The sequence below is a fragment of the Trachemys scripta genome, chromosome 9 (genome assembly GCF_013100865.1).
Source record: "Trachemys scripta elegans isolate TJP31775 chromosome 9, CAS_Tse_1.0, whole genome shotgun sequence".
NCBI classification, from domain to species: domain Eukaryota; kingdom Metazoa; phylum Chordata; order Testudines; family Emydidae; genus Trachemys; species Trachemys scripta.
Window position 1 is genome coordinate 11618408 of NC_048306.1, and position 27625 is coordinate 11646032.

The following is a 27625-nucleotide window of genomic DNA, read 5'->3' on the forward strand; positions in this document are numbered from 1 at the left end:
GGTTTGTGAGGTCTCTCCCCGAGTAAAGGCCTGATCCAATAGCCACTGAAGTGAATGGAAGAACTTCCACTGGGTTCAATGGGCATTCAAATCAGCCTTAATTAAGAAAGCAGGGATGTTGCATCTTTAACAAAGACATCCTTTCTCCCTTTATTAGATATTCTGGTTTTATAGGTGAAAATACAAAAAACAGTTTTAAACAGTGACTAAAAACCCCTTCCCCTCTCAATTGTTAAAGTTTTAGCCTCATCTCCTGCAATGTCGTAATCCGCTGGTTCTCAAGTCATCCATAGAGCTCCACTGTTTCCAAGAACTGGATTTTTTATGTGAAAAGCAAGATGATTTTTTTAAAATAAAACCTTTCAGACCGTCTTCATACTTTATAAAGAAGTTAACAAAAAAAAGGGGAGTAGGTTTCCCACAAACCCACTTTGTTTCACCTTTAACAAAATGATATGCTCTGGGCTGTGCGAAACATTTTCTCCAAATCATAATGTTGTTACCAAGAAGTCAGGAGTCTGAAAAGAGGTAAGCAAATGGAGCTGATGTTTGGATCACAATTTTGCTTGTTCTCAAACCGTTTCTACTGGTTTTAAGTCTTGACAGTTCAAATGAATGTGAAATTAAGTACTTGCTCGCTGTCACATAACAAACAGACAGTTCCTCCCTGAGGGGGTGGAGGAGCAGAAAGAAGTTTGCTGTGGGAAGATAAGGCATATCATTATTAAACAAGAGAAGCAGAAAATTGAATATAGCAATACATCAGGCCCCTGTGGAAATGTAGAGTAAAATACAGAGTAGGCAGATAAGAGAAAATTGCCAAAGCCATAAAAGAAATCAGCTGCTTTCTCTGGAATAAAAGTTTCAATGTTACTTGAATCCTTTTTCATTAGATTCAGAAAGTTGTGGAAAGTTGTTTTCTTTCTTACCATTTTAGAGTCAAGATTATCAGCATCCTGAGGGTGGAATACGGTCATTAGAGCTTCTGTGCTAACAGTCTTGCTGCTGCCTTTCTGACCTGCCATTAACTGTCCTTCATAATAATCCACCAGATTGTCAGAGTCAGAAGTAGTGGCAACCTGCAGAATTCATTAACAGCTGTCAGAGGTGCTTAAAAAGTCCTGCAAGAAACTGCACTGATAACAGTTGACGGTTCATCCCCAAGCACCACTTGTTATGCACCTTTCAAAATTACAATAGTCAGATGCATTGTTGTTATTATTTAAACTTTAAACAGCATTAACAAATCTGCCTGGAATTTTACAGAGCAAATAAGATATGAAGTGGTCCTGATCTGTAGAGCTTCCTATTTAAATTTAAGCGGCAGCACATAAAAAAAAAAAAAAACAAAAAACCACATTTCTTTATTGCCACAGCAAGATATTTATTCATACATTAACATTAATGAAAATGAGAGCCGCAAAAAAGATGAGGGCCTGATCCAATTCTACTGAAATGAAAAGGAAAATTCCAATTGATTTAAATGGGAGCTGGACAGAAACTGTCAAGTATTGTACTGGAAGTTAAATGCACTGTATGCTCTCCTACCACTGGATACTAACAGGATTTCAGAAGCAAGGTCTAGAGCCTAATGGGTGAGAAATATTCTACTTCAAAACCGATAAGCAAAACAAAGTAAAATGCCAAACTGTCCTGAGTTCAGCAGCTTTGCCGTTCAACATGTTCCCTTCTGTATGCATACCAAGCCAATTATCTTTTCCACCCTCAAAGCACAAATTAAGAAGGAAAATAGACAAACTGATGATTAGGCAAGTAATATAGACCAAGGCACGTAACTGGGCGTGTGTGGCCACTCCAAAGGTGAATGCTTTGGAGAAGGCAGAGCTCAGCACCCAAATGTCACAGAACTGTGCTGCACCCCGAGCTAGGGAGCATTTCTGTTCAAGTTAAACCTTTTTTTTTTTCCCCCTTGTTACTTCTAACTCTCAGGAATGGAACCTTGAGGATGAGCCTTTCATGACAGTTTTTCTGTGCTGATCCAGCATATGCGCTGCATAAGCTCACGGATACTATCTCACAAGTTATTCCAACCGATTCTGTTCCTCTACTATCGATGTTATAAACTACTAGAGCTGGGTGCAGCAGGGTGGGAGGCCTATCTGGACTATGAGGAAAGTTCTTAACTCCACACACAGCTGCTATACTGTCAGAATATTAGGTTTAGAACAAAAGTTATAGGCAACCACTGGGATAACAGCAACTATCTGCTCAACTCTGGCTCATGTCCCTGTGTCCAGGGGAATATCTGGCAGCATGGCCTTCTGGAAAGGGAAGGAAACCATCCTTAATGTCCAAAAGTGTGTTGGAAATGAAAAATGGTACATAATCTCCTGAACAGCTGAAGTACCAAATCCTGGTCGCCATGCTCACATAAGCGTACTCGTCAGGAGGAGGACTCACCGGAGTAAATGTGTTGTCTCTAATTGGTAAAAGTATAAAGCTTTGCCAGGATCTACATTTGAGACTCTATATTCTCAGTGATAGAGCAAGCAGAATTACCCAGCATTTTTCATTTGTATTCCTCTCCAGCACACATTCAGTTAGGCCAAGGTAGTACTGTCCTATCGGAAAGTCATGTCACCCCAAAACTAGGGTATGGCAAGGTTAAAGCCTAGCAGACCATGTTCTGTATTTGGGGTCAGACAAAGCAGAAGATTACCTATGAAGGGGTTTTATGAGTTAGCTTACTGAAAGTCCCATCCATTTCCATGAGAGCAAAGCCCTAAATGCAGAAGCCTACACGGAAAGTATGCAGAAGCACTATTAAAAATTACAAGTTCCACGTATCTGTTCTGAGGGATACATTTTGAAACTGAAAAGCCCCAGACACAACACTATTTGCACAGATCTGTCCACATCTAATAGCAGCCTCACAATCATCCTGTAAACATTCTGAGCCAGCTGGTTAAGTTTACGCAGCTCCACTGACTTTACACTGTTGATTTTACACCAGATTTTTTTTGGTTTTTCATGCGAGAGATTATGAAGGGTTTTGTTTTATTTATTTTTTTTAACCAAAAAGTCTGACTGTTTGCATTGAAGGAAATGTATCTTAGGTATTTCTATGGTCCCGCTCACCATAGTATCTGAGCACCTCAATGTTTAATGTATTTATCCTCACGACTACCCCAGGAAATAGGGAAGTGCTGTTATCCCCATTTTACAGATAGGGAACTGAGACACAGAGAGTAAGGGCTTGTCTACACTGTCCACCAGATCAGCTGGCAGCAATCAATCCAGCGGGGGTCGATTTATCGTGTCTAATCTAGACACGATAAATTGACTGCTGAGCACTCTCCCATCGACTCTGGTACTCCACCAGAACGAGACGTGCAAGCGGAGTTGACAGGAGAGCGGAGTTGACACTTCAACTGATCCACCTTTTCAGATTTCAGTATGTGGTGTGTTTGCAAAGTTCAGATTTCAAACCCTTTGAAGTTTGGAGATGCTCCAATCTGGGATTTTGATTCAGGCCCACCTCTCATTTAAATCTGTGTCTTTTAATTGGTGATATACAGTACTACTTTAAATTATACAATAGTTAGCCTCCTAGCAAGAATGGACAAAGCACTCACTTCAGCACCCTTTCCATAAATAGCTAATAAAGAATTAGTTAGCTGTGCTATTACCTCCGTACTTGCAGTGTGATGTGGACTTGAAGTTGTTCCACTTCTGATCCCGAGCTTTGCTACCAGGTGTTCAAAATCCTTAACCTCAGTGAAACGAAAAGCTCTTTTTCCTTTGGTACTAATATTGACTCCTTTGTTAGCTGGATCAGCCTTCTCTACTGCTATGACCTGAAGAGGCAAGGACACATGAATTAGTAATCTCATCTTCCTACCCAATTTTGTCAGCTTGGCTTGCAAAAAAAGAAATTCTATTCAGAGTGCATGTGTGACATACTGGAATGTATATTAAGTGTGACTTGGATTCAACATTCTATTTTGTATAGCTGCCTGCCTGAATACATAGAGTTGAACTGAAGTAGGCTGTAAAGAGAGGTTGTTAAACAGAGCAGGAAAGATAAAACAAAGACACAGATAAGACAGCCTTAGGTATACAACTTCACAAGAGTTAAGATAACAATGGCTGGGACATCAGTTGGGGAAGAAGCTACCTAACTGGCACCATCCAAGCTAGGGTGTTTTACCCTTTCCTAGGCTGAGCCTAAGATCAAAGGGAAGACACTAAAGCCCTATATAGAGGCTAGACTGCAGAAAAGGAAGGGAGACTCCCCAGGGTATGTCAGTGAAAAAGCTGACAGGCTAGGAAGACTCACTCAAGACAGAGGGAGCCAGCTGCAAGCAGGCAAGCTGTATCTCCTGACTTAGAGATGGGGAATAAGCTGGATCCACGGATAGCGAGCTTAACCTTAGGTAAGAAAATATGCATGTAGGACTTTTTTTGTTTTATACCTTGGCTCTACAGGCTTTGCATCTTTGGGTGAAAGAATAAATAATGCTGTGTTTTGGAGAAACTGAGTCACTTTAATCAGCTGCTATCAGAGGCTCCCAAAGAAAAACTCCTCCCAGTTGGACCTACTGAAAGAGTCACAGTTGATACCCAGGGGACTATAACCCAGGTCCTGGTTCAGGAGTGGGCAAATTGCAGAATTCCAGCCTGTGGGGATGCACTCAGTGAGACCCCAAGAAGGGACAACCGTGCAATCAGCCTGGTAACCATGACAGCATGCACATACAGACACCCGTGAGCAGCGTGGAGCACAGTGGACCATTGTATAAGCAGAATTAATAACACAGACAATTTAAACTATCGTTGCACAAAATGGGCTGTTGCTATTCTGGCACAAGATAATGTTATCCCCACAAAACTCGAACTTCATTATGGGACAGATTTTTTAGAAAAATCAATATATTGGTGCTAAACACTTTCCAAAATCTGGCCTCAAGTGCCTGCTGAAACTGGTGCATCTTACACAGTTTTCTGAAAGAAGCCAGACTCTGGCTCCTGCAAATAATCACATGAAGCAGAATTCACGGGAAGGATCCTCCACTGAGAATACCCTCCTAAACACATCTATCACAGGAAATGACAGCTGAAGCTGATCTTAATTGCGATGATGGGATAGTTATGATTTATAGCGGTAAATACATTTTAATAATGTAGTGCTTTTCGGGAAATAATAAATTAGTAACATGACTGTGAATTGCTAGACTGACTCCTGTTGCTGATTCTTTTTGACCACCATAGATGAAGGATGAAAACCAGCTGACGTGAAACAACTCTATAAGGGCCTAACAACTCCTAAGAAAGAATTTGGAATTAAGAAGTCAGCTCCTTTAACTCAACCTGTTATGCTTTGTTATTACAGTTTGCAAGAACCCCTCCCTGTTTGTAAGACTGCCAATAGAAAAATCACATAAATAGCACACGCTACTTAGATATTGCAAATATATTCCTGTTATATGCCCACTGAAGTCAACTGAGTTACACAAGAAATTAATTTGGACCTATGAATACTTTCAAACACTCAGTTCAACTGAATATGAAATTTGCCTAGTAGAATGTAATAATGCATGCTCTAACAGTACATAGCGGGGCAGATTTTCAGCTTGCGCAAACATAGCTCCATTGACTTCAGTGTGTCTATGACACCACATGAAGATCTGTCCCAGCATGTCTAGTAAGCTGCATGCATGTATAGCATACAGCATGTATGAAGAGAATACAAAAGTACTAATCAATGTCTCGGTAATTTCCAGTGTATATATTTCAAGAATATATCTGGGACTAATCAGAGGCTGACAACATTAAGGAGACTGATATAAGCTCAGTCCACAGAATACATGCCACATGGAAAGGGACAGGGGAATCTTCCCATGCACTGATCCACACGTGTCTTTCATCTCTGTCCTAGATCATTCAAAGCTAGGCTGTAACACAGGGCTAGTCTACACTGGCAACGCTAAAGCACTGCCACGGCAGCACTTTAATGTGCCTTGTGTGGTCACGGCGCAGCACCCTCACAGCGCTCTAAAAAAACCACCTTACAAGGGCCATAGCTACCAGCGCTGGTGAACGGTCTACACGGGCACTTTACAGCGCTGAAACTTGCTGCACTCAGGGGGGTGTTTTTTCACACCCCAAGCGAATAAGTTGCAGTGCTGTAAATTGCCAGTGTAGACAAGCCCACAGTCTATTACCTTATGATCCTTAATCTGTCTGTTAAGGATGCCAATTGGAATGGTGAATTGACATTTGTCCACTAAGGACTAGACACTATCAAACTCATTTCACATAAGCCTCTGAACAGATGGCACTGATTAATCACTGTCCACAGCAGTCAGATTTAAACTGGTGACCTACAGGCGAAAGACTCCAGAGTCCATAACCAATCACTCCAAAATATTCACCCCCTCCGATTCTTTGCTTTTGTCTCAGGCTATGAAGACAGACTCCCAGTTTAAGTACAAGTTGTGAGACTTGTGCAAGATGAGACATTAAAAGACCCCCTGCTCACCTAAAAAGAACAGAGGATAAAAAAAGAGAGGGACTTGAAGGTTGTCTTTGAGCTGAAAAGTGAAAGGAGATCTGTATGCAGTGGGATTTAGCTTAATACAGCTGGCACCAAGAAAAAAATGACATCATATAAAGTGAATAAAAATAGATTCAATTTTCTAATGAGAAACTTGACTAAAATAAAAGTAAATTGCTAATTACTTTAATCCATACAAATCATAAAACTTTCAGTGTAACTGGCTCTGACTGCGATTTGCAATACCTCTCTTAGGGGAATGATTATGCTGCAGAGACTGCCATCCTGGCTAGCAAAGCAGATGTAGTTCTCTGAAATGCACATTTTTCCCAGCGTGTTGAAGTGGCAGAAAGGTACCCATAAGAAGCATTCATGCACTTCCTGCAGGGTCTCTTCTTTGGGTAGCCTGAAGAATGCACTAAACTGCTCACTGTGGGCTCGGTTCTCCAGGCCTCTAATGGATAAAAAGGGGAGGAGGAGAAGGAGAATCAAAGTTATTTGAATATCACTTTACATTTATTAAAACTGAATTGTGTTGGGAGGGGACTCTATTAAAACTTTATACTCCACGTTTTCGAATATATTACAGGCTCAATCCTGGAAGGCACTAAGGGAGTTGACTGTGCTTACACCCTACTTTAGCAAAGTATTTAAGCGTATGCTTAAAACACATGCTGAAGTTCCGTTTAAATCAATTGGATTTAAGAACTTTCTTAAGGTTAAACACATGATTAAGAGCTTTGCTGAAAGGGGATGAATTGTTGTATGGAGGCCTAAATTAGGTGAAAAGTTATCACTTTCTAATAGCCCAATCGGCTCTGCTTTTCAACTCTTTGAAATAAACCAATTAAACCTAAACCAATTTTGGCTTGAAGAATTGATTAGCGGGAAAGGTAGCCTCTGTGGGTGCATGTATAAGAAACATCTGCCACAGTATAATGCTTCAGAAAGAGAAGATTATATTCATTATAAATGCAGTGAAAAAACTATGTTTTGGCAGGAGAGCAACATCCATCTCCAGCACTGCTATCACACCTAAATGTTAATCATCCAGTTTTATATTATAATTACAAGTATAAATATATGGTATGGGTGGCCAAACTTATTGGCCCCCCAAGCTGCATACAACCATCTTCAGAAGTTCGAGAGCCAGTGCACACCTGCCGGTAGCCAGGGCTCAGGACTTCAGCACCCCTCCTACTGAAGCCCCTGCTGAAATGTATTGGACTCCTGGAAATCCCTCCACTGAAAGCTGTGGAAGCCACACTATTTGAAACTAGGCTTGAGAAAGCACTGCCAAATATGCTACAGGGACCAAACCTGCACTGGCCCAGGAGACAGACTTTAACCCAACGGATATTTTAAATCTGACCTTTCATGTTACCCAAAACAATTCAATAGTAAGAAAACCAGTCACGAGTCTCCAACACATGGTTGCTTATATCACCCATTGCCAATGACATCTGGCCCATGCATTTGTTATCTAATTAACACATGCTGAAAAAATTGTTTGCTGCCCTTCCCCATCCTTTCACCAGCAAGCTACTCTTCAGTGACATCACTTCTTGCTTTTTATCCCCACTAAGGCACTACATTTTTGAAAATGAATTTTGCTGTAATGTTTTTCACAAAATATTTCAGAACCTTGAATACAATTATTATCTAAAGAATGGAACCTCTCCAGAGATCTTATTTATACAAGATGTAAACGAATGTAAAACTGGGGCTGTAAACCCACTGATGAAATCCCGTTAAAGCAGAGAATAAAGCAATAAGATTTTCCTCCCTTTTTCTATATTCATGTATTAAATGGTTCTCTCTTAAGGAACCTATCAAGAACCCTATTATTATTATTATTATTATTATTATTAAATAGCTTTGGTTGTATGACAGTACTGAATAATGTTTTCTGCATTTTTTCCTGTTCCAAATATGTTCTCTGTTTTCTGTGTAAAAATAATAAAAGGTACAGAGGTAAAGCCTTGAATTACAATTAATTCTGGCCTATAAATTGTGAAAGGATTTTATAAACCTGGGCCATGAAAACCAACGTGTCAGCATTAATGATTTGTTAAAATACACTCAGAGAAACTAAGCTTTACCATAGAAGAGCCTCTGAAAATGAAAAACATGCAAATATGCCATGTAATAATGCACACTTGGGGCTATTATTACAGTTACAGATTCAGAGCAACTCCACTGCCTTTTGTGTGGATACTCCAGATTTACATTTGTATATCTGAGATCAAAATCTGGCTCTCTAGACTTAGGCCTGCATCGGATCTGACAAAAGTGAATGAGAAGACCGGGTTAAGAGAACTTTCCTACAGAATTTACAATGAAGGCAACCATCTCCTGCGTTTAGTGTATGTTCCCTGCTTGAGTAAACGTCATGTGGTGTTCAGTTTTGTTTTAAAGAAGGAGAATCCTGTGCTATTAGCACAGATTTGGTCAATTTGTGCCTTGATGCTTATTTTGAATGGTGTTTTGGTCAATCTGATTAGCCATGAAGAATCTGTAAACATGCTGAGATACCCACACAAGTATCTGTGAAAGCTGATATTATTTCTTATACATCATATTCACGTGATTTCTTCTGACAACTAACAGTAAATTATAACACCCTGCATTACCCAATGTCTAAGAGGACACTTGGGTAAAAGACACAAATGTTAGCAAAGCTGCTATCGTAAAGTCCTTCAGACAACGACTGTGTCTTCCTGTGCCTGGAACTCTACTGAGCACACAGCTGACGTTCTACAAACAATAAATTACCTCTTGGTGATTTGCAGAGGATCACGGAGGACTAGGTCACTTTCAAATGTCTCCTTGTCAAAAAGTCTCCTTACAGCGTAGTTTGCCAGCTGCTCCATAAGAAGGAACGTTTCATTAATGTGCAAAAACATGGAAAAGTAGTGATCCTCCCCACGGGAGCACACATGAATACTCTCTGTCAGGATCACATTGGAGGTCTTTTCAAGTTTTGAGATTTCATCCCAGGAGATAACGAGTTTTACTGAAAATATGAGTATAAGCAGGTGTGAGTAACTTCTCACTGCTCATTAGCCGCCTACACTTTTTCTTTAACACTAAGGGAACAAGCGGTCAACAGCTCTGATAAAATGTAATTAAACAGCACAGTTAAATCACTAATGAGTAGGGAAGTCTAACATGGCTGAAAGCGTTATAGTGAACCACTGAACAGCCTTTATTGTATTGCATGTTTCTGGGGAAAAAGGAAGAAGCTTTTGTGCATTTCAATAAGGGCCAAATTGTAATAATCCTCTCTCCTATAGAGTAGTACCTTATTCCACACCTACTCCATTGGCTTCAGTGGAGCTGCTTGTGAGGTAAGGTACTATTTAAAATGGGTTCTATAATCTTGCCTGACATAGTTGCTTTCCCTGTTTTATAGCCCAATCCTTCCACGTGCTGAATGCACTCAACTACCATTGACTGCCATGGGAGTTGAGCGTGCTCAGCTCCTTGTAAGATTGGGCCCTCAGTCATTTGTGCCCCTTCAAAAATAAGCGTACAGAAAAACTGAAACTACTGCTATTCCACAAGTACAAGAACATCACAGGCTATCTTCAGAGTTACAGGAAGCTTGCCAGGTACAATTTCATGGCTAGAAATACATCAAAAAGTGCCACATATGTTAGTACTAGATTACACTTTCTGTTCTTTTTCCAATGTAAAACTGCAAATGGCTAAATGAACTATAATATCATGCAGGCTGCTCTGTTTTAATAGTGCATTTAAAATAAAGTTTCTTAAAGCAAGCAGACCATTTATATCTAAGGGGCCTGTGTCTTTCTGATGTACTGCTGTGCCTTCTGCTGGCAATCATGAGTACTACATGCATGTACTGGCAGGAAAATATATAAATTATAAGTCTATGAAACTTTCTTCATATTTTCTAGCTTTCAATCACACAGTTATTGCTCACATAAATGCATATTTTTAATGAACAATCAAAATGACTTTACATACATAAAAAGTTGTGTGAAAATATCAGCAAATTATAATGCCTCTATTTGGGAAGATTATTTTTGTTTTAAATTTGTACATGAGACAGGAATTGAACCAGGAGCCTTAAGAGTTAAAAACATGAATCTCTACAGCTTGAGTTAAAGACCCAGGATTTTCAGCTAAGAGCTGTGCCAGACCCATATTCTCTCTGAATCCAGAACAGAGAAAGACAAGTAACACACACTAGTGGGCTACACATGCACATGAAAATAAAATAATTCTAAATAATATATTCCCACTGATTATTTTGATTGCTAATTTTTTTCTACACGGTTTTTATTTGATGTTCATGTTGCAAAATAACTAAGTTCCATTCTCAAAGAATTATGGTGTGAAATGTTACTTCACATTTGAAAAATATAAAATAAAATGGTGATGAGTGACTGGGCCAACTTACTTTCTGCTCCCAGCAAAAATGAGTAAAAGCTAAGAAAGTTGGTACTAAGATAAAGCCATCCCTGACAGGGCATTCGCCCCCTCCAGTAGCTGCAGGAGTAATAGGTCACCAACTTCTCCTGCTCTGCTAATCCAAAGCACTTCTCAAACTTCAGAATAGCTTCACGAAACTTCTCAGGATCTTCTTCTTTTATGAAAGAACCTTTCCCTTCTTCAGCAATCAATCCCTAAAAGCAAAAACAAACAAAAAATGATTAAATATATATATTAACAAACCATGCAACATATTTTGTGCTGGATATTTCAGGGAAAGAATGGTCTTGAACACAGGACTGAGAGTCAAGAGGCCTAAGTCTATTTCAGACCCTTCTACAGACTTCCTGTATGACCATGGTTAAGACACTTACGTTCAGTTTCCCCATCTATAAAATGGGAATAATGAGGCTTCCTTACCCCACTAGGGGTGTTGTGAAGCTACATTCATAGGTATTTGTAATGTGCTTTGTCGTCCTTTAATGGAAAGTGCTATAAAAAAAGCTATGGATTATTACTAGAAGGTCACACACTCCATTGCTTCTGAAGGCCGAGCTCATTGCACACACCAGGGACTCACTGCATTCTTTCATTACCCACCTCCTCCACAAGCTCCCTGTGTGCCACCCTTCTATCCCCCTCTATTTCAGGGACTCCCTGCAATCCTCCCCTCAGGCCACCCCCATTCGCCACTTACCCCCTCATGCCAAAGTCTCTGTGTGATAGCGCATTTCCCCTTTGTACCATTGCCCCCATTTCTCCTCCAATCCCAGGGACTCTCTGTGCCCCCACTCCAGGAGCTGTATGCTCACCCATCCCCCTGTTCCCCTCAGACCAGAGTTCCCCAACCCCCATTTCCCCATCATTCATTCTCTGAAATTTTGGAATTGATCAAATGCAGCATTCAAAAGTTATCATGTTTGTGACAAAGGGGGCATTTTCTATAACATTTTTATGAATCCTAGGCATGCCTCCGTTTTCCTCTGTGCACAGTGGATGCAAAAGGGTTAATGCTGCTCCTGGAACAGCGCTGGGGACAGGAGGTGTGTGCATTACCTTGATGCCTGGGTGGAATGACTGGATCCTTAAGGATCTGGTTGATCAACACAGGACCCAGCAAGACAAAGAGCCCTCCCCCCCACAACAACTGAACAATCAACCCCAAAAAGCAGGAAACCCCAGCAGGTGAAATATATGAACTGAACTGGAATAATGGCTGCACTTTTGGAGGGACTCAGGAGTTCTGATTTGGGAAGCCAAAGGGAACAGGGAGACAGAGCAAGGGATGGAGTCCATCACAGCTTGGATGATAGCATTGGCTTTGCCAGGATGGACCATGGCATAACGTCTGCTTCTGTGTGCCAGACTAAGGACTTTCAGCTTCTGTAGCCAGGTGACCAATAAAGAATTACCTTGTTTTGGAGAGGCTGCCTGTGTTGCTGTAAATACTCTGTGAGAGCACTGTGCTCTGAAGGGCTACAGTCCAAGCCTCCCGCAGGAGTTTGACTGGGCTGAATTCGCTGCAGGGAATCACGGAGAGAGACAGGGAGTGTTGGTGCCGAAGGCCCAGTCTCAGAGTCCTGGAGGCTAAGGGCCTGCCCATGTGGAACTGTGTGGGTCTTTGGTGCCCAGCATACTAAAGGGGTCCCTGGTTACAGGCTGGGGCACAGAGAAGATACTGTGTATCTGTGACAGCATTGCATATAGACAGACAGGGAAAGGCCCTCAAGATTAGTGTAAGGCCTCATTTTGCTTTGTCAATTATTATTATTGTTGCAGAATATTCTTTTTCCACAAGTTTTAAACAGTTAATTGAAGGCAACTGATACATTTTGTTTACCAGCAAGAACAGGATTTGTCCTTATCAATTTTACTTATCTTTGAAGTGAAATAGATTCACCCCATTCCATTGCTCCTATCCAACTGCAATATAGTACTGCATAAAAAGAATTACATTGCACCACAATGTTGTCCCCTAATGTCCTAAAAAAAGGGAATGTTATAGATATATTTCTGAAGAGTGAAAATCATAGCTTTCCTCTGTTATATCACCTACATGCTACTTACTCTTATCTTTCCCTGTACAAAGCTAGTAACATCTTCATTTGAATCAAACACAGATAAGGTCTTCATAACATTGTGTTCCAACCAGTCCCAGTGTTCCGTTATTTCTTCTCTGCTGGCTCCTGATAAAAGAGTAACAGGTTAATAAAACTTAAGAAATAAATTTCACCTAAACAAAAATCACAAAGACCTTGTCCACACTGGAAAAATAATCAAAACTGTAGTAGTTAGCACAGTGATCATAGTTAGTACTGTTTCCCAAATGTTGGGTCCCAACCCATCAGTGGGTCATCAGAAGGCTCTAGTTGGGTTGCCATGTCCGGGGCTAAGCAAACATGCACTTCTCCTGGCCCAGTGTGAAGGGGAGGCAGGAGGTTTGGAGAGCAAGATGTGGCCAGGCCAAACCTGAGTGATGCTGAGACCCCATGCATCAGGTCACAACATGTGGAGTGAAGAGCCAGGCCCTGTCTTGCAGGATGAGAACTGCTGCTACAGGATGAGTGCGGGGCAGGTTCGCTCTCCAATCATCCCGACCCAAGAGGGTCTGCTCTGCACCAGGCCAGGATTAGGATTGTGGTGCCGGGGCAATGTTGGGTTGCAAAAAAAAAGTTTGGAAACTACTGTTCTAGATACAGCAAAGTTTCTTCCTCTTCAGATACATTCTATAGACATCTATGTTGTCTAAATAACTCTATCGTAAAGCAGGACCTGATTACCACCTAGTAGCACTCAACATGGCTATGTCATGCTTCGACCTTGTGATGTAGGACCAAGTCACAAATTAATCATATTCCTAATCATGTTAAAGCTTCGGTGACCACAATTCAGGAAGAACTGTAGTTCTGTCTACACAATTCAAGTCCTGTCTACACCGCAAGATCAAAGTGGGTACTGTTTTGCCTTACTAGGCTTCCACAATTGTAAAGAAATCTTTTTCCATTCAAAATAAAGAATGTATGTGGCAGCTACTCCCTGATGCAGAAACCACTGCCTTTTTGATTCATATAAACTGACTGATCCTTGAAATGTCTTTGGGCCTACCCAGAATGACTGGTCTTTCACTCTTGCACTTCCTGCAAACCCAATGTACTGAAGCAAAAGATACTTTCTTCTCCTTCTCGGTATGCATGCAGGAACAGGAATAATTTGACATAATCAATGTTTAGAAAGAAGTAAGCTGTACAATCCAGGATAAAGCTCATCATCCAAAATATGAAGGGCATATAAATGCAGTAATTAAATCATAGAAATGTAGGGATAAAAGGGATCTCAGGAGGTCATCTAGCCTTGCCCCCTAATACTGAGGCAGGATTATGTACACCAACACCATGCCTGAGGACAGATGTTTATCTAGGGTTACCATATTTCAACAATCAAAAAAGAGGACACGGGGTACCGCCCTAGCCCCGCCCCCTCCCACTTCCCGCCCCCCTCAGAATCCCCCTACTCCCTACCTGTCCCCCAGGACCCCACCCCCTATCTAAGTCTCCCTGTCCCCTGACTGCCCCAACCACTCTCTACACCTCCTTCTCCTGACAACCCCCCCAGAACCACCGACCAATCTACCCCCCCCTGTTCCCTGTCCCCTGACTGCCCCAACTGCTCTCTACACCCCCTTCTCCTGACAGCCCCCCCCAGAATCCCCGACCAATCTAACCCCCCGTTCCCTGTCCTTTGCCTGACCCCCACCCCCTCCACCAGGCCGAGGGAGAGCTGCAGGCTACACTGCAGCCAAACAAATAAGGCGCTGCTCTGCAGAGGAGGAGGGAGCAGGGGAGGGGGAGGGACTCTGGCTGCTAGAGGCCCCAGTGGCTGCGAGCAGCTTTCAATCAGGCACAGCCGTCCAATCAGCCGTGCCGCACTCTGCATGAGGGGAAGGGGGAAATCCCGGACATTTCTACCTTATTAGAAATCCCCCCGGACAGCCATTTAAAGCTAAAAAAGCCAGACATGTTCGGGGAAACCCGGACGGATGGTAACCCTATGTTTATCTAACCTGTTCTTATAAATAATACAGATTCCACAACCTTCCAAGGTAACCTGTTCCAGCGCTTAACTACCGTTCTAGTTAAAAAGGTTTTCCTAATATCAAACCTAAATCTCTGTTGCTGCAAACTAAGCCAATTATTTCTTGGCCAACCTTGGTGGATTTAGAGAACAACGAATTACCATCCTATTTATAATAAACTTAAATATTTAAAAACTATTATCCTACAGCCTTCTCCTCTCTACACTGAAAACGCCCAATTCTTTCAACTCCCCCCATAGGTCAAATGGCAAAGTCAGCCTCATTGCCTCATTTCCCACGCACTGTTATTCTGGTGAAAATACTTAATCATTTTATTCTTGATCTCCCTGCAAGGATTTTGCTTTCAGAGAGTTGTCACCCATCATATAAGGAATGTCATAACAACTTTATGAGAAAGAGAAAGAAATTTGCCTCAATGAAACACATGCATTTTCCAGTAAGGTGTTTTGATTAGCAGTTTAAATTTCATACAAAAGAAAGATATTAGCTGCTAGCTAGTTTTATGATGTGTGAAATGTCAGTACGTCAAAATGGTTTATGGTATACTCAAAGACTAGGCCTGTTTATACACTCTGTTAGGAATTTTGCCAGGGGTACTGGCTAGTAAACCACAATCATAAGACTACTGAAGTAAAGATGATGTTTATGAAACAGCAGCAATGAGGATCCAGCGAGTGCAATACTCGGATTATTCTTGGGGGTTAGGTGGTTTTTCCATAAAATGGCTTTGACTAGGTCAGGATTTATTCAGCACTTCTGGGTAAGCAGATTCTACAATACAAGAGGCTACAAGTTTTCATATTCTACAGGAATTGTTTAGAAATAAACAGGCCCAGTACATGAATGCACTATCACCACTTCCCTCCTCACCAGAAAGCTCCATTGACGACATCTTTATCATTTTGTTTTATGAAGACTGACACCTTAAGCAGGTGTGAGCGGTTTTCACAGGCTTATTTAATACTGCACTGGACTGAATAGAAATTCCTCTAAGTACAGTAAAGAAGAAGCTGGACATTTATGATGGAGTTACACTGGCATTTCAAAAAGGTGAAAATAACGTCAAGAGTAATTAACACTGCAAAAATAGGGCAAAACTGATTCTCTACCTGACTATGCACTAAGAATCTAGGGCAGTTCTCTAAACTCAGGCTCAAAGATTTTGAGGCACAGATGCAGCCATAATCTGATAGAGAGACTTTTTTAAAAAAGGGTCACTGGCTCTTAACTTACTAGGCACTTTTGAAAACTCTCCCTTAGAGCCCAGCATTCTGAATGTTTTTTCTATGAGCATTCATATCTGGTACCGACAAAAATATCTTACAGTAGGAAAAGTGAACAGGAATATTGAAAACAGTTTTGATTTCTTCTCCAGACTAACTTGAAACCTGGTTTGAGAAGCTAGGACTCGTGGGTTCTAGTCCCATCTCTGATACTGATTTGCTGTGTGGTTTTGTGCAAGTCACTTAACCTCCCCTCAGTCTCCAGTTACCCATCTGCAAAATGGCATAACGCGTATCTACTTCACAGGAGTAATGTATTTTAATGCATTTGTTCTTGCAAAACGTTTTAAGATAAAAGTAGCGGTGTCAAAGTTTTTTGGATATTCTGCAGTGTTTAGGTTATACTACCCTAGCTATCTTTTGAGAATACAGGCCAGCAATTCCAGTAGGTATCAGCAAAACTACATATCACCTTTTTCATTTACAGTTATTATCCAGTTATTATCTATGCATGTTCTATTTTTATATTAATAAATTAGAAGAGAAGAAGAACTGTGCAGACTCCAGCATTGCAGCATTTACTCAAGTGAGTAGCTCCCTACAGTCAACAGGGCTAGTTGTGTAAGTAAAGGCCCCAGGATTGGTCCCCAATACTTATATCACAAGATTCACAGACTAGGTCACTTTTTGACTTAGTTTGCAATGTCTTCTTACATGTTTTGTGAAGTGCTCTGAATGCTTGTGGAGCTATGTATATAATAAAAGTGAAGACTTCTGATTCACCAACTAGTTGGTAAATACACAAATAAATGTTCTTTGACGGGATCTGTCCCTACCAATCCAAATTCTATACACATTTTCTAAAAAATTCAGACTTTCCTGAAGAACACCTACTCTCAAGAAATGAGAATCGGCATCTGTCTTTTAAAGAACTGTATCCCCACGGTGTTTTTAACAGTTATTAAACCTCACAAAAAATGTAATGCGAATAAAGCAATGCTTTATACTGGGCCAACAAATACTGTGTTTTCCTGCCAAAAGTTCCCTGACAGTTACTTTATAATTGTTTGCCCAATTAATGACATTATCTCCCCTGTACACTCATGCTGAAACATGAGAAGAATGGTCTTTTAAATAAAATATAAACACACACACACACTCAATATTCTGAGCACTGCCATCATACTACCCATCAAAACACCATGAACATAGGTTCTGTGCTTTGTTTCCCACTAAAAGCCTGTGTTTCTCCCTGGATTACTGTAAATTCTCTGATGGTGACAAAAAGATCTTTCTGACATTATAATTTTTAATTACTTTATTTGCTAAAACTGACCACAGGTTTTATGGGAATAATAATCTTGCTCTAAACATGATTACAGTGAAAAGAACAGTAAGACTATCATCATTTGTGTGCCTACCAGGAATCAATTATGCACAAGATGGGTTACTGTAATAGCAAATAGACCTCAGGCAAAGTTAAAATCCCATTAACACACTTGTTTAGGGCTTGTCTACACTGGCAATTAATAGTGCTGCAACTTTCTTGCTCGGGGGGTGAAAAAACACCCCCCTGAGCTCAGCAAGTTGCAGTGCTGTAAAGCGCCAGTGTAAACAGTACCCCAGCGGAGCTGCGCCCCCCGTGGAGGTGGTTTTTTAGAGAGCTGGGAGAGCTCTCTCCCAGTGCTGCGACCACACAAGGCACGTTAAAGCGCTGCTGTGGCAGTTCTTTAGCGTTGCCAGTGTAGACTAGCCCTTAGATAATTACAAAGTAACAATAGGAAAGCAATTTAGTCTCTTGTTTTTATTAACTGGATACTACCTCATGGAAGGAACAGACTATATTTGTGCTTTGCATGACAAAGCCATTATACAGCCTTTTAGATTAACTCTTCTATATGTAACACAAAAGTGATACAATTTCAAGTACTAGCAGCAGGCAGATCACTTTTTCCTGCTTCCTAAGGGGTGAAGTCATGGCAACAGAATTCTCAATAGTACATGTTTATTTTTTTTCATTTATAGGTATTTTTACTGCACTCATCAACTGAGTATATTTTATGGCAGCCTGTAACCACTTCTTATTATTTCCCCAGCAATATTCCTTGGATTTTACTTACCAACAGGTTACAAATGGTTCATTTTCTAGTAACTCACGTTTTCCCTTGTTTTTAAAAGTGCGATGTTTTAGAGTGTGTTACTCCACACATTGTCCTTTGGCCAATACACCATATAGATGTAAGCAGAGTCAGGATGAGCTCTACCCTGACAGCTGGTGGTGAATTATGGCGAGTGTGGAAAAGAACTCCAGGGGCTGATCTTGTTTGCATAGGCACACCCACTCGCCTGGCATGAAACAACAGCAACTCAAAGTGGTTACTTTGGCTGGTGTGGGATCCCCAGTTTTCTCTGTTATTGGGGCAGGAAGAATAAAGTTTTGTTACCCTGATTCTGTGTATCAAGGCCAGTGGAACTGTTGTATGACAGAAGGACTGAGTGAGTCCTTCACCATTACCTAAGTAGCACTTGCTTGACAAGGGGCATGGGTTACAAAACCCAGTGAATTGAGAGAGGATGGGGACAGGTATTTGTACCTGATGGCATGGGCCCCCTCTGAGGGTTTGAAACACCAATTGTACTACCTCCTCTCTCCACTGTTGAATGTCAGAGCTAACTTTGATTCCATTAGGAGTCTAGTTACAGGCTGCTGAGCTCAATTCACTTTGGGCCAATGGTGCACTAGCGCTGGGGCTCCCCTACTATGAGCTGAAATTGCTAAGAGCTGAAATCACAAAAGAGCTGAGATCACTGAGTGCTGTGTTAACTAGTGGGGGAGCCTGAAGCTATATTGCTAAGCAGCTGGCGGAGCAATTTGTGGGGACGACTGGAGGAGCAGCGAGCGGTGCGAGGCCAGTTGGAGCGGCCCAAGGAATTGTGAGCGGAGCTGTTTGCAGGGATGGCTGGAGCGGCTCATAGGTCAGTGAGCGGAGCGGAGCAGCTTGTAGAGCGGAGCAGTTTGTGGGACGGCAGGAAGTGGACTGGCTCGTGGTGAAGGCTGTGGCGGAACCCCACGGAGAGACGGCTGGCCGGCCTCGGATCACGTAAGGTGCCCCTTAACACCCTGCATGCCCCCCACTTTTACTCTGGGGCTGCACTGACCAGGAACAGAGACTTTGGGGTTTGTTGGACTTTTGGGACTTTGGGTGGTTGCTGGACCCAAGAGACTTTGGGGGTGTTGGACTTTGGGGACTCTGGGTGATTTTTGGGTTGCTGGATTCAAGAACCAAAGGGAAAGGACACAGCCCAATTTGCTGGGGTGGGTTTTTTTGCTCATGGTTTGTGTTATGAATCCTGTTTGTGGTGTTTTTCCAATTTAATGCTGTCATTTACCTCATGTTATTAAACATTTTCTGCTACATTCAGACTCCGTGCTTGCGAGAGGGGAAGTATTGCCTCTTAGAGGCACCCAGGGGGTGGTATGTAATTGTCCCAGGGGGGGAGGGATAGCTCAGTGGTTTGAGCATTGGCCTGCTAAACCCAGGGTTGTAAGTTCAATCCTTGAGGGGGCCACTTGGGAATCTGGGGCAAAATCAGTACTTGGTCCTGCTAGTGAAGGCAGGGGGCTGGACTTGATGACCTTTCAAGGTCCCTTCCAGTTCTAGGAGATGGGATATCTCCATTTAAAAAAAAAATAAAAATAAAAATAAAAATAAAAAAAAAAAAATAAAAAAAAATATAATAGCAGGCAGGGTTTTGTAGGCATCATGAAAGAGGTGAGTCTGAAGGAGGGATGTGAAGGAGGATGAGACAGTGTGTCTTGAACATACTGGCCATTTTTACCTGTACTATACCTGCCTAGTTTGTCAGAGTAGCTGCCTATTGAACATTACTGATATTTAGTTATACAGGAGCAAACCTATGTTAATCCAAAACTTATTGGAACAGGACAATTGGAAAGCGACTGCTGTACTGCTCAAGCACCTGGCATAGTTCCAGTGCCAACCCCACCCTAGGAAGAGATGAAGGTTGTGGCACCCACAACTCAGCTTCCATTGTCTCTAAATGCTCCTGAGAAAGGGTGTTCCAAGTATGTTTGCATTGAAATAGAAACCTCAGCTATAACATCTATACACCCATAGAAGCCAATGGGAATCTGTCTATTGACTTCAGTGGGTGTTGGATCAGGCCCTAACACTACAAACTCTTTAGAATGCCAGTACTTGTATAGGTGTGTCTATTTGCCTAGCACTGTCTGTGCAACTAATTGTGTCAATACACTTGGATCTAACTGGTTTAGGGATAATCTGAATGACTGCTGAAGCTGAGGTGAACATTAATTTTACTATAATCCACTAGCAGAAATCTGCTGCTGGCTAAACTCCTGCTACAAAACTCATCAGGAATAAGGGGACAGTTCCATATTATTTTCTCAATACTTTAGCTTTATATCCTCTTCAGAAATATAAATCTATTGGGCAAAATGTATTCTGGATGGGAATGCTATCAGCAGAAAGGGACCGTTGAGACCTTTTTAGATGATTTATGCATTTTAGCTATCTTTAAGATAAATAAAAGAATTAAGTACTGAGGGGGAAAAATATCATTAATATAATTTCAATAATGCCAACAAAATTTTGCTCTTTCATGATAATTAGTGAGTTTGTCAAAGGTTACATTGAAAAAAAATTGCCTTTGTGCCTATAACCTTTTATATATGACCATAGAATCATTGAAGATTAGGGTTGGAAGAGACCTCAGGAGGTCATCTAGTCCAACCCCCTGCTCAAAGAAGGACCAACAACTAAATCATCCCAGCCAGGGCTTTGTCAAGCTAGGCCTTAAAAACCTCCAAGGATGGAGATTTTACCACCTCCCTAGGTAACCCGTTCCAGTGCTTCACCACTCTCCTAGTGAAAAAGTGTTTCCTAATATCCAACCTAGATCTCCCCCACTGCATGCTTTTTATTGTGACATCTCAGAGATAAGTAGTTCTCAGTGTTGAAGTGAAGTGCTGTTTGTACAAGCCTGTACTCATTATTTAATAAAAATAACTAATATAAGCCATGATTTATTATATGCAAAATATCTGGAACAAAATGAGACTCAGTATTTGCAATCATCTGTCTGCATAGCAGGTATATCTCTCCATTCTCTGTGATCCACAAACATTCTTAAATTAATAAAAAGGAAAGAAAAAACAGGCCATAGAAGTAAAAATCGAACACTTCATGCTGAACTTTTAAATGCCCAATCCTGCATGGTGCAGATTTTCTCCAACTTCCATTCAACTACTCAGCATTTTGCAGTACTGGGCCCTAAATGAGCAACTGCTGGCAGGTTTTCCATTTTCTCAATGTAAGTGAGCAGTTTTACGTTAAAACCTGATGGGGTTTGAGGGAGGAGAGAGAATTATCCCACCAGATGTTTACATGCCGTTCTTAGGTATATTGGCATTAGGGAAAAGATTTGCCGCTTTTTAAAATCATTTAGCCTCCTAATAAAGAATCACACTTACCACATGCAATGGACCAGTAGACTTGAGAATCCGGTGTTTGATGCAGGATCCGAAATGGAGCCACTTTTGATGTAGAGTCCAAGACTGCATCTAGTGTCCCCATGAGAAGGCCTGTTGTATTTAAGATACAGTTTTAGACAGTTTACTAAACAGAGTCAAATTAGGATTTTGCATCATACGTTCAGATTCTAATCTTGCATTCCTTACTCAGCCTGGGATATTACATGGCTAAGTAACACACACTTCCACGCCAAAAGTATTTCTTTTAGTGGCTATTAATTTTTCAAAATGATTCTGCTGCACTTCCTATCAAGATAAAGCCTCCCAAAGTAAAATACAAAACAAGAGCAATTAAGGATCAATAAGAAATTTATGTCAAGTAAACAAATCTTATCTTGCAAACTGTAATAATTTTGTAAAATGTAAGTGCGCAAACTCATTTTCTGCTGTCATAAACCAGTATTTATACTCTCTACATTAAGAACTAAAATGCTAAACAGATATTATATTTGTTTGACGAGCTTTTGTTTATTGAATTATTCATAACACTGAGCTCGTTTTACACTTGGCCTTGACATAGCAGATGTTTTCATTGTTAATCTCTCTCGCCATTCTCCCAGTATCATTGTTTTCGGCTATGATATATGGCACAAAGATATATTTGCAAAGTCACCATTTGCAAAGACTGATGCAAGCACTTATCTTAAAAGGGTGATTTTATGATAGTCTGCTACAAAACAGCACTGCTCAAAATGCCAAAACATTCGTAATATCCACTACAAAGGCTGGCAACATTTCACTAGGTTTTAAGGTTCAAGAAACTAACGTTGGGTTGATCTCAGTCATGTTATCAGTCCCCAAGATGAGCAGATACAGGAAACACATTATGAAGATCATCATCATAAAGGGGAATTACGGATGCAAGCATAAACTGGCTGAGGGGCTGTGACGTTATTGACATGAACTGTGACCATATAGATAATTGTTGCAACCAAGGCCTTATAGTTACACCAAATCTTATACAAAGGTTGTCGAGTGAGGTGTCTATGAAAAGATGATCTGCTGGCTAAGATTATGGTATCTGCATGCGTGTAACAATTTTGTAGCTGAAATTATGAATATTGGCTATTTACTTGTATCTCAACGTGTTTGATTCTAAGTAGCATTAATGAAGCATTTGGTCAGTTTCTTGAGAAAGGAATTTGCAGATTAAGTGCCCAATCAAGAAACACTTAACTGACAATGGACCTTGGGAGACTCCAATCCACATGAGAAGTTTTCCTGGGAACGTTCAAGGTAGCATGTGAGCAATCGCTGCTCTCCCTGTAAAGAACTGAGTCATTCATGGACATGTGACTTGCCCATATGACTCCAGACTTCATCTTGCTGCTGTGATTTTCCACAGTAAGAACAAAGGGGTGTCCTTCCACATGGCAGAGACTATAAAAGGCCCTGGAAACCCCTCCATCTTGTCTTCAATCCTGCTTCTTACCTCTGGAGGAACGTTGCTACAGACTGAAGCTCTGAATAAAGGACTGAATGACCCACCCAAACTGTGGATGTACTCCGGAGACTTGATTTGAACCTGCAGTTTATTCCATCACTGCTAAAAGCCGGAACCAAGAACTTTGCGATTACTGTATGTAATTGATTCCATTTAACCAATTTTAGCTCTCATCTATATTTCTTTCTTTTTATGAATAAATCTTTAGATTCTAAAGGATTGGCAACAGCGTGATTTGTGGGTAAGATTTGACTTGTATATTGACCTGGGTCTGGGGCTTGGTCCTTTGAGATCAGCAGAACCCTTTTTTCTTTTACTGGGGTATTGGTTTTCATAACCATTCATCCCCATAAGGAGCGGTGCTGGTGGGGATACAAGGGAACTGGAGTATCCGCGGGAATTACTTGTATGATTTCTGGTTAGTGGGGTAAAACCAAAGTCCTCTCTATTTGGCTGGTTTGGTGTGCCTTAGTAATAAAGGACACCCAGCTTTGGGCTGTCACTGCCCTGCTCTAAGCAATTTGTCCTGAATTGATACTCTCAGTTGTGTCCTGCCAGAGGCAGCATCGTTACAGGGGCAATCAAGTTTCAGCTGTTCAAAAATAACCTACAGTGACTCAAGTCAATGCCCAAAAGACACCGAGTCTGAAACCATCATCAAATCAAGAAGATTCTTTGGAAAGCATGGAGGTAAAAAGAGATATGCAGCAGTTTCTCATGACGGTCTAGGGTTAAAGGACTGGATAGCTCTAGGGCAAACCTCCAGTTCATAAGAACCCAGCAGACATTTGTGGAGGAGGGGTTAGGTATGTCCTAGATTAGACAGGATGTCTTGTCGCCAAGCAAAAATAAAGGCCACAATAGATTCCCAAATCTGTATTTAAGCACCTAAATAAGCAGTCTGTTCCAAAAGTGATGAGCCACTGTGCCCAATAGGTGTTTATAGTTAAGAACATGCATAAGTGTCTACAGGATCAGGGCCCTATTTAGGTGCCTGGATGTAGACGTAAGAGTTTAAGCATTTGAAATATAAAGTATAAAAAAATAAGGCTTTCATTCTAACAACATCCCTTGTTCTCTTTCCCATTAGCTGGAGAGAGTCTTAAAAAAGAAAACATCCTTGTTTGACAGTCTTTTAGATGGTTTAAAAGATGGCAATAACTGCCTTTTGCGTAAAAGAGAAGACAGATAGTTGAGTTGGGCTGGAGCTACTTCTGTTGCTAAAATCTGGTCCCACTTCATCTCAGGTGGTGTTTGGGATTCAGCTGGAGCTGGTACGGCCGGCAATGTAATCTGGATCCCTCTCTATGGACCGATCTGGTCAGGACATCCCTCAGGATTAGGACAAAGAAGGTCCAGGGTTCAAGGAGATAGTGGGAGAGGCAGTCATGATGGTGAAGCTTGCTCTGTTTCCTATTTTGCCCCCAAAGTCTCCTCCTTTAAGGACTCAAAAATGAGTGGCAGGTGGAATAATCCATCCCCTCATTTTGTTCAACAATCAGACCGAATATCTGACACACCAATTTTGGTTCATTACTTCCACATCTTCTGTTTTGACCAACCATGATTTTAGCATAGTCCTTGAGCCATATTAGAAGCCCTTTTGTTTAGACTAATTTAGTCCATCTCTTTCTCAGACCTTTTCCCATCAATGTTTGTTATAGGTTATTACGACACCTTATGAACTTTCACACACTTTTTAAAATTGAGCTCACAAGTAGAGTAAATTTGTAGGCGTAATTATCACCACAGCAATCACTGGTTTTTAGTGGATGATAATCAATTCTTGTATTTTGTATTACCACTTTCGAGACGGAGCCAAACCACTGAAAACCTAATACCGCAGCAATGTTTCAGGATGCTGCTTTTTTCCTTCCCATCTACCTCTAATCTCCTTCCCCCCCAGCTAGGACAGTTCTGATGGTCAGTCTCATCCATCAGCTGAAGCTCTGATGCAGTAGTGTATACAAGCATCAAGAAAAAGGCTTTGAATCATAATGTAGAATCACCATTATGCATCCCATACAGCTCTTTCATATTATTTCATGCTTTTTAGTTTTAGACCTTTGTACATGCATTTTTATTCATGTTTAAAAAAATTAAGATGAACCTAGGTGGGTAACACGACTAAAGTTTAACTGGTAAGTTTCCTCACTTCTGCTAGATAACATTGTCTAAAAGCGTTCAATGATGTGTACAAAGGCAATCTAAAGTTGTCTCTTCTAAACAATCAGTTAGGAGCTTTCAGTATTGGGAAGAGCGTTCAGCCAAGACAACAAGCAGTTGTGCTACTAAAACATTTGTTTAGTTTGTTTAGTTGTCAGGATGAAGTTTAACAAAGACAAATGCAAAGTGCTCCACTTAGGAAGAAAAAATCAGTTTCACACATACAGAATGGGAAGAGACTGTCTAGGAAGGAGTACGGCAGAAAGGGATCTAGGGGTTATAGTGGACCACAAGCTAAATATGAGTCAACAGTGTGATGCTGTTGCAAAAAAAGCAAACATGATTCTGGGATGTATTAACAGGTGTGTTGTGAGCAAGACACGAAAAGTCATTCTTCCACTCTACTCTGCTCTGGTTAGGCCTCAGCTGGAGTATTGTGTCCAGTTCTGGGCACCGCATTTCAAGAAAGATGTGGAGAAATTGGAAAGGGTCCAGAGAAGAGCAACAAGAATGATTAAAGGTCTTGAGAACATGACCTATGAAGGAAGGCTGAAAGAATTGGGTTTGTTTAGTTTGGAAAAGAGAAGACTGAGAGGGGACATGATAGCAGTTTTCAGGTATCTAAAAGGGTGTCATAAGGAGGAGGGAGAAAACTTGTTCACCTTAGCCTCTAAGGATAGAACAAGAAGCAATGGGCTTAAACTGCAGCAAGGGAGGTTTAGGTTGGATATTAGGAAAAAGTTCTTAACTGTCAGGGTGGTTAAACACTGGAATAAATTGCCTAGGGAGGTTGTGGAATCTCCATCTCTGGAGATATTTAAGAGTAGGTTAGATAAATGTCTATCAGGGATGGTCTAGACAGTATTTGGTCCTGCCATGAGGGCAGGGGACTGGACTCGATGACCTCTGAAGGTCCCTTCCAGTCCTAGAATCTATGAATCTATAAACATGAACGACCAACAAGCAGCCAAGACCAGAAAGGCAGGGAAATAAATCTCATTTGTTAAACGTGCCTCAATATCCAGTTTCATCAGATAAATTCTTAACTTAATGGAACTTGATTATCTAAGTCCAGAAATCATGCAATAAGAACAGATTCCAAACAGGATTCTAGTTTCAGGAGGTGCTCTGTTAAGTGCATAAAAACAGGTCTGGCATTCAGGACTCCTGAATACGATTTCCAGCTCCAAGACCTACTTGCATGATTAAGTAACTTAACTCCATAAAACTCCATCTAAAAGAAAGCTGAAAAACTTGTTTGAATTGCACTTTGAGATCTTTCAGTAAGAGGGGCAAAGTACTACTTTATTATGTTTCTGATTCTTCATCTTCCCTTTATCAAGATCAGCCCAACCTCCCAGTCATACAGTCAAGCACACAAGAGTGTGAACACCACTCTTCCATGAATAAAGTAAGAGGAGATTCTAAGAAGCAGTGGAATTCACCCACAGGTAGTAGGACTGCAACACAACTGGAGCCTGATCCAGCTCTACTGAAGTCAAGGGAGGACTTCCCATTGACATTAGTGGGCAATGAATCAGGTTCCCATTACATGGCTGCTATTGGGAATACTTACATACATAAAGTAAACCATACATGTAAATCTTTCCAGTCTGGGCCTAAATACTGATCATGTTCATTGCACTGTGCATTTGGAATTGGCTTACTACATTTTTGGGTAAAATCTTCCCTGAAGATGTGATGTATTTTGGAGCAGGTCAGTCAGTAGCTGGAGTGTTGGGTGCCTGATAGGATATGAGTTATGGTATAATCTATTATGCAGAAACACTGGGTGATCTGCTCTGAAGTTAATGGAGGTTTTGTCACTGTTTTGATTGACTTCAATGGGGTTAACTGTGTGTGTAAAGTTAAACTCATATAGAAGTTTCTGTTGCAGGACTGGAGCCTAAAATGGGATCTCTCAGTAATTTTCAGAGGGATTACTTATGAGACAGAGAGAGAGAGAGAGAGGAAAGTAGTTTGTACACAATTCTCTTGGGTACTGTGCATGATCAGAATCACAAACATATTCTAGTTTCAACCGAACCCATTTACATTTAAAAGGCATGTGTACCGCAAACAAGCACAACGTTAAAAACAATGTATTTTACCTACAGAAAATGTAGTGGCAAAAGACAAATTCTTT

At 41.0% G+C, this 27625-nt stretch overlaps 1 protein-coding gene across 2 annotated transcripts in view; it reads right to left on the reverse strand.

Moving 5' to 3' along the window:
- TBC1D8B (TBC1 domain family member 8B) overlaps nt 1-27625 on the reverse strand; it is a 61918-nt gene that overhangs the window by 26841 nt on the left and 7452 nt on the right. For both annotated transcript variants that reach the window (XM_034780981.1, XM_034780980.1), the window contains exons 2-8: nt 21810-21920; nt 13046-13164; nt 10947-11172; nt 9293-9533; nt 6764-6971; nt 3651-3818; nt 930-1079 (exon numbers count right to left, since the gene is read on the reverse strand). In XM_034780981.1, coding sequence (XP_034636872.1) covers nt 930-1079; nt 3651-3818; nt 6764-6971; nt 9293-9533; nt 10947-11172; nt 13046-13164; nt 21810-21920 — 1223 coding nt within the window. The remainder of the gene's footprint in view (nt 1-929; nt 1080-3650; nt 3819-6763; nt 6972-9292; nt 9534-10946; nt 11173-13045; nt 13165-21809; nt 21921-27625) is intronic.